The 19,302-nt window shown below is 36.4% G+C and overlaps 1 protein-coding gene across 3 annotated transcripts in view; it reads left to right on the top strand.

Annotated features, from left to right (window-relative positions):
* Nucleotides 1-19,302, top strand: part of LOC117418089 (leucine-rich melanocyte differentiation-associated protein-like) — a 332,909-nt gene that overhangs the window by 250,050 nt on the left and 63,557 nt on the right. For all 3 annotated transcript variants that reach the window (XM_058985066.1, XM_058985067.1, XM_058985065.1), the window contains one exon: nucleotides 3,387-3,471. In XM_058985066.1, the coding sequence (XP_058841049.1) occupies nucleotides 3,387-3,471 (85 nt within the window). The remainder of the gene's footprint in view (nucleotides 1-3,386; nucleotides 3,472-19,302) is intronic.

The raw sequence follows: 19,302 nt of genomic DNA, 5'->3' as shown, positions 1-19,302 counted from the left end.
TGATCTCAGATTTAAAAGCCTTGTTTAGGGTTGTACATTCCATGGATTTCCCACAAAAAGCTGCTAATAAAGCTCCCAGTTGCCATATATTCCTGAACATCTAAGCTTTTAAGACTTAGATCTTGTGCTTCATTTGAAAGTGCTATGCATGCAAGTGAACAATAATATAGAAGGGTAATTAAATGATACCTTTTGTCAGGCTAACAATAGAGACTATACAGCTCACTGAGATCTTTGGCCCCAGTAAGCATTCTTCTTACCATGGGTATTTCCATTCTTTACACTGTCATTGTGTTTGAAATGGGGGTTATAGCAATATCTACATTTTGTTTAAGAATGTCTAGATTTTGGGCAAACAGTGCATGTTCAAACATCTATTCTCACTTACCATTAGAGCCACATTTTATTTGGACTGACATATTGAGGGTAATTTTCTGCAGATTTAGCAGTCTTTGAAAACCTATATTAAAACTTGTTGTTGCTGTCTCTGTTTTTTAATAAAAGTAAACTTACACACATATATTGTTTACCAATTAATTCTGCTCAGTGTTACGCAAAGCTGCCTCTGAGTGTTTCTAAAAAATACCCACACAGTACATTAGAAGTCTGTTCTGATGTTGGCCTAATAGTACATAGAAAATAAATGCATAAATTATAAACAAGGGTGATGCATTCTGTGCAGTTTCATAGCATCCAGTTTGGAAATGAATCAATTCTGACTGCCTAAACCAGCCTTTGGCTTTTGATTAAAGTCTTAAGGCCTGTGATCAAAGCAGTGCCTTGTCGGTCAGGTCTAAAAAAAAAAAAAGTCTGATAACAGCTGGGATTTAAATTTAGTTTTTCTTTAACATTGTTTCTGGGGGGATTCCTTTTATCAACAACCTCCTTTCTCATTTTGAGGATGGGTCATTGAATAAGCTGAAATGAGAGAAAGGATATGGGAGGAAATGGGAGGGGTGTGGAATTAATCTTCTGAGGAAATAAATGTTTGATCAGCAGGCAGAAGGGGATGGAAATCTCTGATGTTGACAGCAGGCAACATTCTGACCACCGCGTGATTGACGTTTCTACCTCTCCAGTGGGAGGGCCAGTGTCCAGTGGTGCTCAGGCATCCTTTGCCTGTGGGTGGTAGTGTTAATAATGTGGCAACTGGAAAGATTAATTGTAGACAAGCAGCAGGATTACGAGGGGCTTTGTGGGTCCAGAAGGAACATTGGTGGGGAAGGCCTCTGATCTGTCAGGCTGAGAGGAAATTAGTCAGGGCAGGCTGGAGCTGGCTTTAAAAATGGTATTTAGGATATTAAAGCCAAATGTCGAGAGGATATTGAAATAAGCAACAAGGGAACTACTGATATTTTCAAATGGCAATGCCCTCCCTTTCTGAGTCTACCATAGCTGGCAGCAAAGACCACATTTTGTGGTCTTTTGTTCACTGCACTTTTAACAACTGCAGTGAAATGTACATAGAAGTGCTTAGTTAGCCTTATTATATCTATGTGGCTCAAGAAATTTGAACAGGCACACACACACGAGATATGTGTTTTATGGTTCTCTCACTAAAGAATGGTCCTTGTAAAGGTCATCGCCGAAATGGAACCAGTACTTGAGGACTTGCCGTTTTATAAAGGCACAAGCCTTTTTTTAAATAAATAATTCCATGCTGTACAAATGCAGTGAGTATATTTCATTATTTTTTATTTTTTTATTTTTATCAGTCCCAATGAACCTTTTCAACTTTGCCACTATTGTGTGTCAAACACTTTTGGAAATGTGTTCACCAAAAAGCAAGTGTTTTGAGCAAGTGCAAAAACCTTTTCCAGAAAGGATACAACCATCTGCATGGAATAAATTAGTAAGATGCATTGGGAACATTATTTGACCTGTTCCTTGATTACTGAAACTAAATTATTTCAATTTCACAGGTTCACATATTTAGGAAGCATAAGCTGTTGTGTAAACCTATTTAAGAGTTGTTTTTTTGGTCAAAGTACACACACAAAGTATTTTTTCTCTTGCAAGGTATCATATATCAGTGTATCATGATTGATTACTGTTTTGAAGAGCTGTGAACATAGAGGCGGGATGTTTTGGCCTTAAAAAAACAGTTGAGAAGCTTTAGCTATCTGTTAGTCTGTGAACATAAATGATCCAAACCCCTTTAGAGTCTATGTTTATTTCTTATCTAACAATTAATTAATTTAACTTGCTCAAGTATATCCAAATGGAGACAGTTCCAACTTTTAGAAGTGGCTTTGTGTTGAAACAGTAGAGCTGAAGTTTGAAAGCAGTAGTTTCATGCCACCTGTTGGATTATCAACACATAGCAACTTATTAAAGTGTCAACCTCAGCAGTTAACTGACCTTCTCTTCACCTCTAACCTAGTTCATTGCTCAGCAGCAGTGAATGAGACCTTCCCCAGACCCCTCTTACACAACAGGGGTCCAGCTAATCAGAGCCTACACTGTTTTTCTTGTCTTTCCTCTTCTTAATGAAACTAGGTAGTAATATAGTAATAAAAGAAGGAATGGCGTTCCACCAGTTCCTGTCCTATTTACATGGCTCAAGACACAAACTAACCAGAAAGGGCCATTCAAATAGGAAATAATATATATTTTGTTGATACTTTTATTGATCCCTCTATAGTAAAGTGGAAGCAGGACTAGGAATCAGCGGTGAATATTTTCAGAGCATTTACTTCAGACTGACTTGGCAAAAGGAGAAAAACACCTGTTCATTTTACAAGACTAGAACCAAACAGCTAACTAATACAAATCAATGCCTTACTCAGGTAGTTTGTTTCTTGTTTTGCAATATTACCGGTGTACAAATGCTTTCCTTTGCTAGCGCTCTTCTTCATTCTGATAACATGGCAAGGTACTTGTAATGGGGGTGCCAAAGCCTCAAAACCTTAAGGAAAAGCTTGGTATGGGTCATGAATATAATTATCTTAATTAATGTATTCTTCATCTTATTTAGATTAATGTTATATCATTTTCTATTTCAGTCATCACATCCTGGTGAGAGAAGTTTAACTCTGTGGCCTCAATAGAGCTGTCAGAATCATGTCTAAACAGTTGGTACACCAGAGTGTTAAAATTAACCTGTCCCCTTGCAACACTCTGACCCCAGTGGATGTTCTGTGTGGCACCTCTTACTGATGTATTTCTTGCATACACTAGAGAGGAGTGGTGCCTGCATCGGCCACCCTTGTTAATTACATTTTCTGAAACGTTATACCGAAAAATAAGACATTAAAAGAAAATGGAACTGATTTGCTCATATAACACATACGGATAATACTTCAGTTTCAAAAGTCTTTAATAATAAATTGTAAATTAGTTATCTTTCTTTAATAAAGTTATCTTTATTTTATGTAACCACACAGGAGTCCAGGGATCTGAGGTCTGTCTCTCCAGGGATGCCGTACACTCCTTTGCCTAGTGGGTCCAGGGATTCTAAATGTCATAAAGGTAAGTCTGTTAGTAACAAAACAATTGAAGGTAAATAGCAAACAAAACCAAAAACAGTTTTGAATTATTGAAACACCACATGGAGTAAATTCAATCCAGCTATAGTGAACACTAGAGCTGTTTCTTGTGAAACACAGTCTCTGCCAAACTGGAGCTTTTAAATGCATTTTTTTTACATATATATTTTTTTTCTCTGATTAATGAGTAATAGCCAAATTTCGTGTATTTTTCATACTCATTACTGATACTCATGTATGCCTGTACTCCGGCCTACCCCTTGAATATAAGTAAAATCTCTATTTTACCCTTGTCTTCATAAGAAAATCTATTTTAATAATAATATTAAAAAAAAGCTTTTTAGCTGTTTTACCAAAGCCTTTGTAGGTGTTTGAAGGCAACAATAACAGATAATATGATCAGTAGCTTTCAGTATAACAGTAAACAGTTGGTGATTAATGTAATTTGATGTACCATTATTCATCAAGAAGTGATACAAGCTATTAAAATGCTGAATGAGAAACAAAGCACTGGAACCAGTTTGAACTTTAAATACAGCTTCAGATAAGGTAATTATCTTTCTCAGAGCATCATTGGCAATCCTCTAAGTTATTATTATTGACACAGTTGTTAGGCATTCATCCCATTTTCCAGACACCGATTTGGTCTCATTGGGTTTTAAATTGATTGCTGAGGATGTTGTGGAGTAATTTATACAGCAACTTATCATAATTAGTTTTAGTTCGTAGTTGCCTTGATGTGTGATGCAGTTAATGTTTCACAATCGATTTTGCTGTATATCTGCATGAACCTGTTTAATGTGTGCCACCCTGAGATCTCTTATAGATGGGCTGGTATTAATAAATTGATGTGGGAACCAATAAAACATATTTGCTGCAGATATAAAAATAAAGATTATTTTTCAAGTGGTTATGAGTAACACATCTTGAGATAAATTATATTCTGCAGTGATATAAGATTATATATATGATGCATCTACAATATTTTCTTTTTTTGTACACAAGCACTTTGTCTTCAGATTTGTTTTCTTATTTGATTGATCTCATCACTCTACAACCCCCCCCCCCCCCCAATCACAATAAAACCCCAAATAACTTGCAGATTTACAGTTTGGTCCAGGTGATCTCTACTTCAGCTGTGTGCATTAATCACTACCCCTTCTCAGACATCCCATATCATTTGATAATACATAATAATCAACGGTGCTCAACAATAATTAAAATGACACATTAGGACTTCGAAACAATAACAATTGTTAAATAAATATTAAAACTCTGTATGGTCACTTTCTTAGTGAAAATCAAGGCCAGAATTTTTATTTATTTATTTATTTATTTATTTATTTATTTATTTTTTCCGGTAGTTTCCACCCACTTCCCAATTGTATTGACTTCCCAAATTCACAAACCTTAAAATGTACTTTTTTAATGGAAACTGTAATTTTCAAACTTGGAATGTAGCTATGAAATCACATTTTAGGAATGTGAATGCAAGGAATCTTGGCAGTTAAAGCTAGGCCTAATGCATTAGTGCAAGATAGTTCCAGTTCTAAATAGACGGGTTATGTTCTTCGGTTTTGCCAAAGTGATGTACATGGTTTGGTTGGCCTGCCTATGCATTCTTAGTACCTTCAGGTGTGATGTCACCAACACTAGGTTTGAGGGGGAGGTGCTTGCAGAAAAGCAGGAATCAAGAAGTCTCTGGAGAGAGATAGTGTGCTGATAAAACTCAAAGGGACTGTGCTTCAGGGTAAGCTGCTGTCATCCTGTGAATTTTTAAAGTGAAGGCATGGACTCATGATCAGGGAGTGGTGTCAGAGGCCGCATGGCTTTCCAATTGAAGGAGGCAGGAACTGAAGTAAGTTTAAAACAAAATGGGCAGGAAAGGGGAAGTTTGTGCGTTTTATTTAGGTAAGAATGAAAATAGCAAACTGTATGGTAGATATATTGGTGAACTACAAAAATAGGTGATTTGGTTTGCCAAAAGGGTGATATGGATTAAACATATCTCATTTCAGGTAAATGCACATTTTAAATGAATACATCATTCTGTAGTGATACTACTCACCCTAAATAAGTACCTACAAACAGAATAATAATATAAATGTCCTGAAGGAAAGGAAAATCGACAAACAACATCTGCATTTCATTTTGCAGGTTTCTCTTACTGTAGAAGGCATACTCTGACATCTACTTGACAGGTGGAGGCATTACATGATGGGTAATACAATTATTGGGCTACAAAAACGTTTCATAGACGGTGCTGTAGCCAACAATACTGAATGTGGCCACCTTTCAGAGAGCATCTCTTGACAAAGGTTAGCCTTCCATTCTAGTTTGGGTAGGCTTTTCCACAACAGCAGAGTCTGAGTGATTTTATAACCTCCCTCTACATAATCCAAACTGTCCAAATTCAGTTTTTTTGTCACAAATTGATCGCTCATAAAATTAGGTGGGATATTCATCATGAATCAAACCTAAAGTTAAACGTTCCTCTTTTACAAGCCACATTTCCTTAAGTTTTAATTCTATTATTCTTGGAGAAATTCCAGCTGTGTGTATATATATATTAAATTGCACAGAAATGCTTTTCTAGCCCCCTGAGGAAAGCTGGCTTCAAAGAGAATGCTCTGCTGAATATACCCCAGGGACTTCTCACTTTTTTGCAGTATGTTTTTATTGCTCTGCGGTTGATTTGCAGCAATCTGAAATTTTCTAACAGCAAACTATTTACAGGCTTACTGGAACAAATAAACAAACATCTGGAACCATTCAGAGCATTTAATTAAAATGTTACATTTTTGCCAAAAATGGAAAAATCATGAAAAATTGCCTGTCTTGCAAACTCTGAGAGGCCAGATGACAAAGCTGTGGGTGTTAGGCACTGACTTGTATAACACAGTGGAATTCACTGATATTTACACCTGCTGGTATTTTTGTTATTCCATTAACATATGCATCTGGAACATTGTCACTTAGTTTGCAAACTTGTGGATAGTATGTCTGCAGCAGCCTATCACCATAGAAAAGCTCTCAGTCTATTTATCTCTAAAACTAAAAAAAATACACGTCTGCACTTCAGAAGCAATAACTTTAAAACAGCGACCACAGACCATTTAAACAACAGTTATTTTAATCCGGCTAAATTAATTATAAAATTCAAAGAGAATGTCTACATCATACTTCAATGGTGTTTATGATCAACATTATTAAAGAAAGCTGACTTGTTTACAGATGGTTCCAGAACTTTTGTTGTCGTCTTTCTTTTTGTTTTGCCCTGCCTTTTTTAGACTGTGTAGAATGTTCTTGTGAATTCAGAGGAATCCAGAATTCAGGGGTACTATGTTAGTAATGACCAAGTAATTAATTAAATGAAGTCCTTATTCCAGGGCTGTATTAACACATCTCATGCTTTCTTAATCCTGTGAATGCGTTTGACAGTAAGTAACAAACCCAATATGCCACCTTGTAAAACTGCTGCAGTCTATGACATTTCTCACAGTATTATTATTATTATTATTTATTTCTTAGCAGACGCCCTTGTCCAGGGCGACTTAAAATCGTAAGCAAATACATTTCAAGTGTTACAATACAAGTAATACAATAAGAGCAAGAAATACAATAACTTTTGTTCAAGCAAAGTACAAGTGTGACAAAACACAATTCAATAATACAGCAGATAATAGTGATAGTTACATCAGGATATGATTAAATAGTGATAGTTACATCAGGATATAATTAAATACAAAATACTACAGGTTAAACACTATAGTGTATTATAGTGTACAGGGAGGCCAACAGGTAGTTTAATACAGTCAAGTATAGTACAGTTAAATCAAATTAATTGTGGCAAGCGCTAGTATTTCCTCTTCATGACATAATTCCAAAACCTCAGAGTGCTCATTGTGATCATTGTGAGGCTCTGCCATCTTTTGACACCACCATTGGCATCCATGTGCAGTCTATAACACAGAGTATAGCACAGGCTAACACCAAAGCTTCATTCCACCCTGCTGTCAGTCCTCCTTAGGCTGAAGTGATTTTGAGTGAAGCCAGACAGGTTTTTTTTTTTATTTTATTTTTTTTAGAGTGTCAAGTCCTTAAATAAAAAGCTGATTAAGAACACATTCAATGAGCATCAATAAAGTAAAATAAACAAAAAAAGGTTTCAAATTTTCAAATGACTTGGCTCTACTATTAGACAAGCATAAGATGCAGTAATGAAAGAAAAATTCAGAGGAAAGGTTATTCAGCATATTTTCACAACCACTATATTTTCTGTATCAAATAATATCCAAGCCCTGCTTGACTGATCTAACTAGATGTCTTGCAGATACTTGGCCTCTTAGAGCACTGCCAAGGCAAAAACATTTTTGCTACGGTAATATGTACATTTTATATTGTAATAATTCAGAACTGCAAATGGATTAGTGATGTACCCCCAACATTAGAAGACCCCCCTGAGACTTTTTACTGACTTGCAAAAAATATTTGGACCATGTCTAAATGTGACAGGAACAAAAATGATCATCAAGCAGCCAATCCTGGGATTTCATGTTTCTCATTTTTTATAGTAATGGTCCATCCTGCAGATTTTCAGTCTTTCAATATTACAAAGTACTTAGCTGTCCCGTCTTAGCTTGCCATGCTACATTTGTGCTTATATGACACCTAGTTCTACCTTCTTTGGCTGAATATTAGAGGCCTTATCAGATTCCATTCAAAAAGTAAAACCATATTGAAGACATTTACGTGTCTTACTAGACATTCCATTATAAGTTATAATGATTATACCAGTGCAATCTGTCCCCAGATAAACATTATTTTAAAACAAAAGACATGCATTGGATCGGCCTGAACTAAGATTAGTAGTATCTTAAAAGCATTTCTTTGTTAACCATTGTCACATTAATCAAGAAGTAATTCTGAAACAGTTTAAATGTGTACATCTGTTATTAAGATACATTCATCCAGAGTCTGAATGAAAGGTTGTCAAATTGTATGACTTCTTAAAAGGCAGTTTGGGGTAACTTGGATCTAATTAGGTTCACCAAAGAATATTTTAAGAAAGCTGATATGACACAGTAAAATTGCTAGCACTGTGTAGAGCAGTGTATTTATTGTATTTACTGCATTTTTGCTTGTTAAGTAGGAACTATTGTAATCACACTCGGTTGAGAACATTTGGTTTACTAATATCCTCATTGGTCTCAATAACAGTGGTTCTGATAAAAAAAAGACTTCAATCAATTTTAAAACACCACATCATTTGGAAGAAGCAATACACTATAAAAGTCCTATTCACAATATTTTTTTTTGTATTTGTTTGTTTTGATTGGTTTATTAGTTGTTCATACAAATCTTTTTTGGCTATTAATAAATATGCCAACAACAGTCTAGATTGGTGTCAGGAACATTTAAACTTTATATTTAGTGAAAACAGATTTAAAAAACAACTAATGACTTAAGAGGACCTATATTTTTAAAAAATTGTTTACTGTAAAAACCTTATTTGTACAAGAGTCATGTTGTAACAAATAGACACAAATTTATCCCATTTGTGAGCAAGACCATTATATTGCCACAATAAACATGGCATCCTGTGGATAGCTGTCACATGTCCAAAGTAATGAATGTGAGGTGTTGCACAGGTTTGTAGATCGATGAGGTGTTTAGGATGAATTTGAAATAAAATGATGTTATGTAATTCATAAAATTGTTCAATACACAGCCAAGAATGCACCTATAATGTGAGGAAAATAGTAATAACGAGTGCTCATAAAGATGAATAACCATGATGCTAAATAGACTGCAGATTATTCGCACCTTGAGGCTTTCCTCAGATTTTATGCCAGGAATGAAATGTGCTAATAGAACTCAAGATTGTGTGCCAGCTGTAAGGGATATATATATATATATATATATATATATATATATATATATATATATATATATATATATATATATATATATATGAATGAACATAATTGAGAATAAGTTGGGTCTATTTGTACAAAAGGGTAAAAACGCTATCTTAAAATCTTTAATAACTTCAAAACAGTCAATCCTATACCAGTAATTAGAATGTTAAGTAGCATATATTCTTGATCATTTATTAAAAAATGTAATTATTCTGCCATGCAACTTAGAAGAAGAAGAAGAAGAAGAAGAAGAAGAAGAAGATAATGCAACGTAATCATTACATTTATTCCAGTATCTGAACAAATGAAGGCCCTCATGATGTCAATGAGTCCTCGGTTCATTTAGAGTTGTTAGAATAGTGCACTTTAAGAACCCTTCTGGTGACTGAATCATTTTAAGACCACTGTTTGAATAGGTACTGATATCATTTAATGTTTGCCCTTTTCAGACAATGGGGGACACTTTCTAGCAGTTGTATTTCAAGAAAGGAGCATGCATATTCGCATATTATTTTAATTCATAGTTGATACTGATATAAATATCTGCCATTTTAAATATAACATGTCTTAAGACAGCAACCCAAAAGTATGAAGTCAACTTATCCCTAAGCCAATCCACAGGAACACCTGGCTGGTTGAGATTTGCTAACTACAAAGCATGAGATTTAGGGATTACAGTTGGCTTATTCATTAATGATTTAAAGTGCTTATAAGGAGACCTGTGACATTCATTTGTGACATGCAACAACTACTGTTGGTTGGCAAAGAGAGAGGATGCACAGGAACACTAGTGGTTCCAAGAAGCTTAAAGTAAGCAAAGTTTGTGAACAGATACCAACCCTGTAATACAGCAGCCTATAAGGGTCCCAATGACTTGATAGGAACTAAGTTTAGAAACTAAAGCACTATTTTTTTGTGAATCTTGCATGAAAGTTCTTATCTTATGGGAATAGTGTGCTGTGGCAAAGTGCCCCCCCTGTGTGTGTTATATGTTACGTGTTGTGTGTAAATGTTGGTGTATAGGCATTGGTACACGGGATATAAGCGGTCTGTGTTTCACGTGTGTGTAAATTGTATATTTGTATTTAGGCACGGGGATGGCACATCACATCACGTGCAAGTAAAAAGTAATATGTGAGCACGGGGAATTGCACTTTAATTAATTCACGTGCAGTTGTACCGAGATTCGATTGCTAGTCAATCATTCAATTGGAATCTCGGTACAACTGCACGTGAATTAATTAAAGTGCAATTCCCCGTGCTCACATATTACTTTTTACTTGCACGTGATGTGATGTGCCATCCCCGTGCCTAAATACAAATATACAATTTACACACACGTGAAACACAGACCGCTTATATCCCGTGTACCAATGCCTATACACCAACATTTACACACAACACGTAACATATAACACACACAGGGGGGGCACTTTGCCACATATGCCTTTGTGTCTTTTGATGCACAGCTGGAAGTACTGTTGTGTTTAAAGTACATTTCTTTACCTTCTTTATTAGAGGAGCATCCTGAACTCTCAAGAATGTTTGGAAAGCTCTACGGTGAATGCCATTAAAATATGATGAATGAGGACAAGCAAATGTTCAGTTTAACATAATGCATCTGAAGCATGAAAAGCTGTACTTCTTCGCAGATTGTGATATAAATAAATGCAGCCAGAAGCATGGCATTAGGGAAGCTGGAAAACTCTTACCTTTCATTTGAGAGCACCCTAGATTCAAATGACAGGAAAGACTTAACTTCCTTGACAGTTTAAACTTCTGAACTCCAACCTGCCATTTCTAAACTGCTTTGAGATCAAGTATCCTCCACAAAGTACCATTACCTCTGACTATGATGGCACTGTCTTCCTCTGAATAATTCTGTTTGTACTGGATTTAGGGAAATGTCATTGACACTATTGTTTTGGTTTCCTATTTGATGTAGTTGAATGAGTCTCACGAGTTTTATTTGAGAAAGCAATGTTGAAAGTAAGCAAAATGGAGGAAAAAAGGTAGTGTCAAGTGTTTATTGCAGTTGTTAGTGTATAATTCAATGCAGTTGTTTTACGTGTAAGCAATAATTTACTGCTAGACATTTTGTATGATTACTCTGTGCATCTGGACTCAGGGCTCATGTTGGCCACTCTGTCAGATGACCGAGTGAAGGGAGTAGCCGCCTGCCTAGAGTTGTTTCAGCTCGGCAGGCAACTACCAATAGTTTCCAGAGCACTTCCAGAGGCTTCTGGGCTTGATGACAGCAGCATCCAATATCCTTCCTACTAGGTCTTCTGCATATGTGCCCTCTGCAGGTTTGGTTCAGCCGCACAGTTTGTCAGCCCGTTTTGAACCGCGACCTCCTATTGACAGTGTCCAATCGCTGTCTTCAGGCACTCTCTTGGTGGAGAATGCTGGCCCATCTACGCCTAGGCGTAGCGCTGGGCAGCGTCACCAGGAGAGAGTTCATCCCCACAGATGCATCCAACTCAGCCTGGGGTGGAGAGTGGGAGGGCCGAGGCATGCAGGGTGTGTGGCAAACCCCCGTAGGAGGGACACCACATCAATATTTTGGAACTACAGGCAGTGTACCTGTCCTTGCAGAAATTTTTGGAACAGGTTTGGGGGAGACACGTGCTCATCCGTACATATAACACGTCTGTGGTGTCCTACTTAAACCACCAGGGTGGTCTGCGGTCACCCAGTCTCCACCATGTGGCCCACAAGCTTCTGCTATGGGCACATGTGAACCTCCTCTCGCTCCGGGCAGTTCACCTGCTGGGAGTGATCAACTTGGCTGCGGACCTCTTCTTGAGGGGAGTCCCCAGGGGCGCAGAGTGGAGACTTTTTGGGAGAGATTCGAGAGGGCACAAGTGGACCTTTTTGCCTCTCTGGAGTCGACTCACTGCCCCCTGTTTTGAACCCACAACATGCTCTATGGCAGTCATACTCCAATTATTACAGGACCTTTTTGATAAGGAGAAATCTCCCCTTACTCTAAAGGTCTATTTGGCAGCCATTTCGGTATGCCATGTTAAAATCGATTCAGTCTCCCCAGGAGCTCATTTCCTGGCGGGCAATTTTTGAAAGGCATATGGAGGCTTACGCCACCGGTGAAGGATTTAGTTCCTCGTTGGAGGTTAAATGTAGTGCTCAGTGCACTGACAAAACCTCCATTTGAGTCCATGCATTCAGCTGATATAAAAGTTTTCAGGTTCGGGTGTCTTGGAGGGAAAACACCCATTTGTAATGGTTAATATTCCTATTTCAGGGAACCAGCGTTATGATAATAACCTAACATTCAAAATGATCCCAAAAGTCCCTGTAGTGTAATTGCTGTAATGTAAATAAATGACAACTCTTTTGATCTGTTGTGATGAAATGTTGTACGAGTTTTAAACAGAAGAAACAGGTTATCCCATCATTTTAACATAACTGGACAACTCATTTCAATGTCAGAATTTGATTGGCTGATCAGTTTTGACATGTCATGTCGCTTCAAGATGATTGAGGATAAATTATAGTGGTCGCTTTTAAACAGCTGATTCCAAGCAGCTTTAATCTCAGCAAATGATTTTCCCATATTCAGTGGAAACACATTCAATGTAATTTAATTTGACGGTTGACATTTGCACTGTAAACGAATCTGCTTCACAAAACAGTAATTGTAGAAGGTGGCCTTGTCATTATTGTTAGATTTGTTTATTTTTTATGAGAATGCTGTCAGAAAAATATGATGGCTATCCTGTATTTTCACATAGTATTTCATTATAACTCTGATTGATTCAAACAAACCCTTTAGGTATTTAGGACCATATTTTCAGAGTTTACACCAGTGAACTCTATTTTATGGATACATGTTACAGTATAATTGCATTTTTGTTTTTAAATACATATTTTAAAATGCCCTATATTAACTAGCCTACTGCTTGCTTCTAAAACTTTTACATTACATGTATGTTACTGTATTACCTATTAACCATACCAAAGAATAATATAAATCTTTGTAAATGCTACAGCAATATCCATGCTATATTTGTATGTTAGCAAGCAGACTACACATCAATAAAGACAATACGATGTATAGGTTACCTTTTTTATGTTGTTCTTGGCCAAATAATTTTCTTACAAAACACAGCATATTAGCATCTCATTTGGTGCCACACAAAGGTGTACACCAAGGGGTGTCCAATCCAGGTCCTGGAAGGCCTGTGTCCCTGCTGGTTTTTGTTGTGCCCTAAATTACTTAATTAGAACAATAATTGGTCCAATTAAGTAATTTAGGACATAGTTGGAACAAAAACCGGGAGGGACACCAGCCCTCCAGGACCAGGCTTGGACACCCCTGGTGTACACCTTTTGATTGAATGTGTTATGTACACAGTTTTAGTCTGGTGTCAGGCTATCCGTATATTCCGGAGTGTGAAAACATTAACAGTTCCACAGGGAAGAAGGATGACTTTAATAAACTAGCACATTTAATAAAAGGAAATGTCATTAATCGTTCAACAGTGCAGAACATTAAAAAGTCAAGAATTATAAAGTGAAAACGGGAAAAGTTACTTAGTAATATATTTTAAAATGCCTTTAAAGTCCTAAAAAAAAAAAAACGCTTGTCCATTCATACCTGATTTAAAAAAGAAAATGTATAGATATATTGCATGGAATACTGTTATCCCTAGGAGGCAACCAATTAACTTGACACCATTAAGCTTAAGCTAACTGCTGACCCTTTGGGAATTCACAAAAATGATACTTCAGCCATTGACTTTCCCATCAGGCATTGCCTGAGATGGTAATATACTAGGAACAATGTAATAAAAATTAGAGACACAGATGTTCATCCATATAATGATGTTGCACAGAAATAAATAGGGTTTAGTATCAAAGCATGTCTTTGCACGATGACCAAATCATTGTGCTACCAGCATGGCCCACGGCCACTTTAGGCATCAGTGCCTGAATTTGTTTTTCTTGAAGCCTAATGGTCTAAACGTGAAAATCATCATAACTGGAAAAAAAAAAAATCTGGTTAAATAAAATGTCTACTTTTAGGCCATCTTTGGCATAAAAACTAAAACATTTTGATTTAGGAACATACCTTTGTATGAATATTTATTTGGAAGGTCAAAAAGAATAGTAAACTTAAAAAATCTGCAAAGCTGGGACTCAGCCATGTAAAGATAACCTTGGGAAAGGAGAAAAACTGCCACAGGCTGCCCTCACAGAATCTTTAACTAACTGTGACATTTGTGCAGTGGCACTGTTCAAGTCACTGCGCAAAGAATGAGGAATATCTAGTGATCTTTAAAAAAATATATATATATTTTGTCCGACTTATAATTTTTTGAGGCAGCAGACTAAGTAGGAGAAAAGTGGGTAGGATTTTATGTGCTGTTGAACATCCTATTAGATTTCCTCTTCAGTACCATGTTCTAGAATTGCACCTAGTCCACATGCAATTTTAAATTTCATAGCACTACCTCCATTTCTCAACTGGGACTAAGTCATGCAGCCAAGCACATAATGTGATCTGAGCTCTGTATCATGTACAATTATAATTAGCTTTGTCAGGTCCTAGCCCTACAACCCTCATGCAGATAATATGATAATATGTCTTCATAACCAAGTGACCTTACATGCACAATATTTCTCCCTTTATGAAGATTGCATGTCAATAAAGTAATTGAGTCTCAGAGGCTATGGCAAGTGAAGATTTAGATGATTGGACTTTCAGGGCAGTGATGTATGACCGTTATTATTCTACCTGTCAGAGATGTGCACACAGCAGAGGATGGTCAGATGAAGAAAGGGATGAAGGGTTGTGTTTCATGAGGAACATTTCACTGTTAATCAGTATTTCATTCATCCCAAAATGGATGAAGAAGGGACATTTCTTATTAATTTGAATTAGTAAAAAGCCGAGACAAAGTAAACCAATCCATTAGGAAAAAAGTAAGCCTTCACCACATTTCCAAAATTAGGCTGTTGAGAATGAATAGATATAACAGCTTTGCTTATAGGGATAACACTACCATTTTGTTTAATGCTGTTTAAAATGTTACTGTACTATATAATGATGCTATTATTTATAATGAGTTCCCTTAGAATTGTTGACCAAATAAAATGCTAAATTGTTTATGTGTATTTGGAAAGAAGCCTGGAAGCACTCATCCACAAAATCCATAACATATTCGGGAAATAAAACATATGGACGTATTTTGTAATTTCTGGACAGCATATTACGTACACAGTTAATGTTTATATGTGTAAGTATATACTGTAAATAGTGTATAGTATATATAAAGTATAAAACTATACAGGCTTTAAAAATTATGTTGCTTATTTTAGAATGGCAATTCAATTTAACGACAAAATGTCATTCATTTTAGTTCTGGGACATTGTGTATTCTGCTCTGTTACTCACATACTGTCATGTCTATGTACTATTGCTTATTATGGCAAATAAAGGAAATTAATACAGGCATATGAGGTCATAACAGTGCAAGCTCTCTCACAGGGATTTTAGGCCTAGGCTTAAATTTTAAAAAAAAAATAAACATCCAAGCCAATAATTAGGTCTGCTAGATATTAATTACTGTACATGTAATATTGAGATGTTTTTATTATACAATAACTGTTACTGTAATATACTGTAACAGGAGGGTCATATGTTTATATTTAACTGGGATGAATGCTTTAGTTTATTTCATTTCTACTTTTATTTGTATTTCTACTTCTGCCATTATAAAAAATAATTAAAAAAATTAAAATAAAAAAGCATGTGATACAGATAAAAGATATTATTTATCAGAACAAATAGAAAATCAGTCCTGCAAGTCGTCTTCAAATGAACTTTTGTGCAAATGGAGAACAGGGCATTATGAAGAGTGTTTTTAACCTGCATCTATTCCACAAGTGGGGGAACTCTTCAAGCTAATTGTCCCTCAGATGACTATCAGTGGGAATTTAAAGTCGAAGAGTTAAGCAAAAACAGGAGCTGAAGTGTATTTTAGCATGTCCTTTTGGATTAAGAGAGAAGATTGATATCTTCCAGTCAAATAAAGCACTCATCTGAGTGATCTGACTCCTCTATTGTGACACCGGGCTCCCAGCTAACTGTTAATGGTGTTGATAGGCACACCACATGCGGTAAGCCAACCATGGTTGTTTTGATCCCTTGTTCTTTTATTTCCATCCCTTCTCCCTGTTTTCTGTCACAGTGTCATGTTGAATCGTCGTTTGGTTCCAGACGCAGGACCCTCAGGTACTGAGGTATCAGGCTATAGAAGCCACAATGAAATGGGAACCAGAAAATAGCACAGACCACTTATCAAGCTAGGAAGCAACTAATAAGTGTTGTTAGTGGTTTCTGTGGGGTAGGAACCAGCTGTGCATCCTGCGGTCAGGCAGGTGCAGGTTGGCTTGTCTGAGGGTATAGTTACAGGCAGGCTTGGCAGATTAGTATTGATATCTGTCACTTTGTGGCTGTCAAGCTGTGTATTTGAGAAACCGTTAAGGGCAGTCGGTATACAGTAATTGACGCCAGTCTTGAAGCAGCTGCCTAAGTGTGGTTTGTTAGACTTGACCTGGCAGATGTATGTTAGAAAGTATTATTATTTTGTAGGGACTCTAGACCCTATTTTATATTATTTAACTAATGTAAGAATTGGGACACATCAGAAGTATTTTCGTTCTGTGAAATAAAAGGTCATTTTCACTGAAAAGACTAAATGTCTGTTGAACTGACCACAATTCACAGCAATGATACAAATTAGGTGCTGGCAACTAGGTTTTTAACATTATGTTTCTATTGATATAGCAGCTACGCCTGGAGCAATACATTTCAATCGGTTAGATGCACCACCTGATAGTTAATACTAAGTACTATATGTTTTTGATTAAATGAAACATTTAATACAGTATGTATTTTCATCTGAAGGTTTGATACTATCCTTATATTTTTTCATCAAACACTGATCATTACACTGTTTTGGAAAATAGAATGGCAAACAACCTACTAAAATATTATCATGGGCTCAGGAATGATCCCTATAAATGAATGGTGGGATGATTTTAAAATAGATTACAGGAGCCTGTATAGTGTTAATGATTCCTGACGGTGCTGTATTTAATAATTACATTCTATCACTGATAGAATGTAATTGCAGAATGCTGAGTGGTTTATTGATTAATTTGTCAGATTGCATAATACTCCTGGTCATAATTGCTCTATTGACTTTTTTCAAGTTGAAGGTAAAAGAACACCACAAAGGGACATAGCAGTATTTGCTTGAAATGGCTGATTCCCTGGTGCTAGAAACACAGGGTGATATTTTTAAAGCCGTAAGATGCAGGTAAATGAAGATGTTTCTGTTTATTTAGACACATGTAGTAACTTTCAGTGTACTCTTTGGATCTGATCAGCTGCAGCAAACTGTGTCTGACTGAGTGGGTACGGTTAAGCAATGCTGAGTGCACGCAACTTTGATGTCATTCAAGTGTTATGACCCGCTTTGTTGGCACAATTCCCCAATAAGGACCTAGCAGTGACGTTGCAAGGATTTGGTCCTGGGGAGAGAGGTGCTGGTGGTGAATTGCCTGGATTTCATTTCGGGGGGGGGAGGAATTTTTGCAGATAATTAGGGCTGTCAATTAATCGCAGTTAACTTCTGCAATTAATGCATTAATTTTTTAATTAAGATTAATTCGCATTCCTGTCTTGTCCCTCTTAGTGATACTGTAAAACCATAAATATTTGTGAGCCTTTTACTATGCGTGCTTCCCGTATGAAAAAAAAAACATTTTTGGCACGAATATCAAATTCCATTAACAATACATACAGAACTAGTTTTTGCTAAGCATTTACCTCAGTATTCCATGAGTAATGCGGTTTTCTCAAAAAACATCCGTGGTCTGTTCAGGCTCTTTGGTTTAATCCAAGTGGTGGACCCTGTAGGCTACTTCCAGTTGCAGCGTAAATAACACAATACCGTATTTAATTAAAATATTCGACTTACATGCAGCTGTTCGTACCCTGTTTTGTGAAGTGTTTGTTATCGATAACTTTTTAAATAAGATTTGAGTGCATATTTGTACAGCCAGTTAAATATCAGTATTTACTGTTGGTCTACTTTTTGTTTTTAATGTGCTATTGGTAATCGTGCTGTTGTGTTCATAAAGTTTATTCAAAATGCTGTCAGAGAACAGGTACCATGTCTGTGTTGCTGGTGATCCATTGCAATTATTGGATGTCAGTCTGCATCCATTTGTTTTACAACTCGTGAATAAAACCATAGAGTAGTTGCTATAGCCGCTGATTAACACTATTTTCAATTGAGTTTAAAAAATATATATATATATAGGAAGTAGACATTGACAGACTGAGTTCAGAGTGTGTGTACCATACGTATTAGTGCTTTATAACATAGTTTGTGTTCATTTGAAATTAATCATCACCATATTTTATTTTTCCTCTCAAGTACACATATACACATTAATGTCACATTGAATGATGTGTATCTTAAATAGATGCACTCAGTTGATTAGTAATATTTTAATAGTGTGTATGTGTGTGCTGTGCGTGCGTGTGTGTGTGTGTGTGTGTGTGTGTGTGTGTGTGTGTGTGTGTGTGTGTGTATGTATGTATGTATGAGGGAGAGGGTTGATTCAGCAGTCAATTAAATTATCATCCTAAATAAAAATATTTCTGAATCCATTTTATTAAATAATAGTTGTCAGCTACACTGTAAATCTCTTACGATAGTTTCCTAAGACGTTGTACCAATAGGATTAAGCCTCCATAGACTGTTAGTCTGCCCAACCTTACATTACTATCCCTTATCTCAAGGCACCAGAGCTACTGTATGTCTTGTCCTGGCTTCTACTAAATAGAATAA

Source organism: Acipenser ruthenus, chromosome 13 (genome assembly GCF_902713425.1).
Source record: "Acipenser ruthenus chromosome 13, fAciRut3.2 maternal haplotype, whole genome shotgun sequence".
Lineage (NCBI taxonomy): Eukaryota > Metazoa > Chordata > Actinopteri > Acipenseriformes > Acipenseridae > Acipenser > Acipenser ruthenus.
This window is presented reverse-complemented; position numbering and strand designations above follow the sequence as displayed.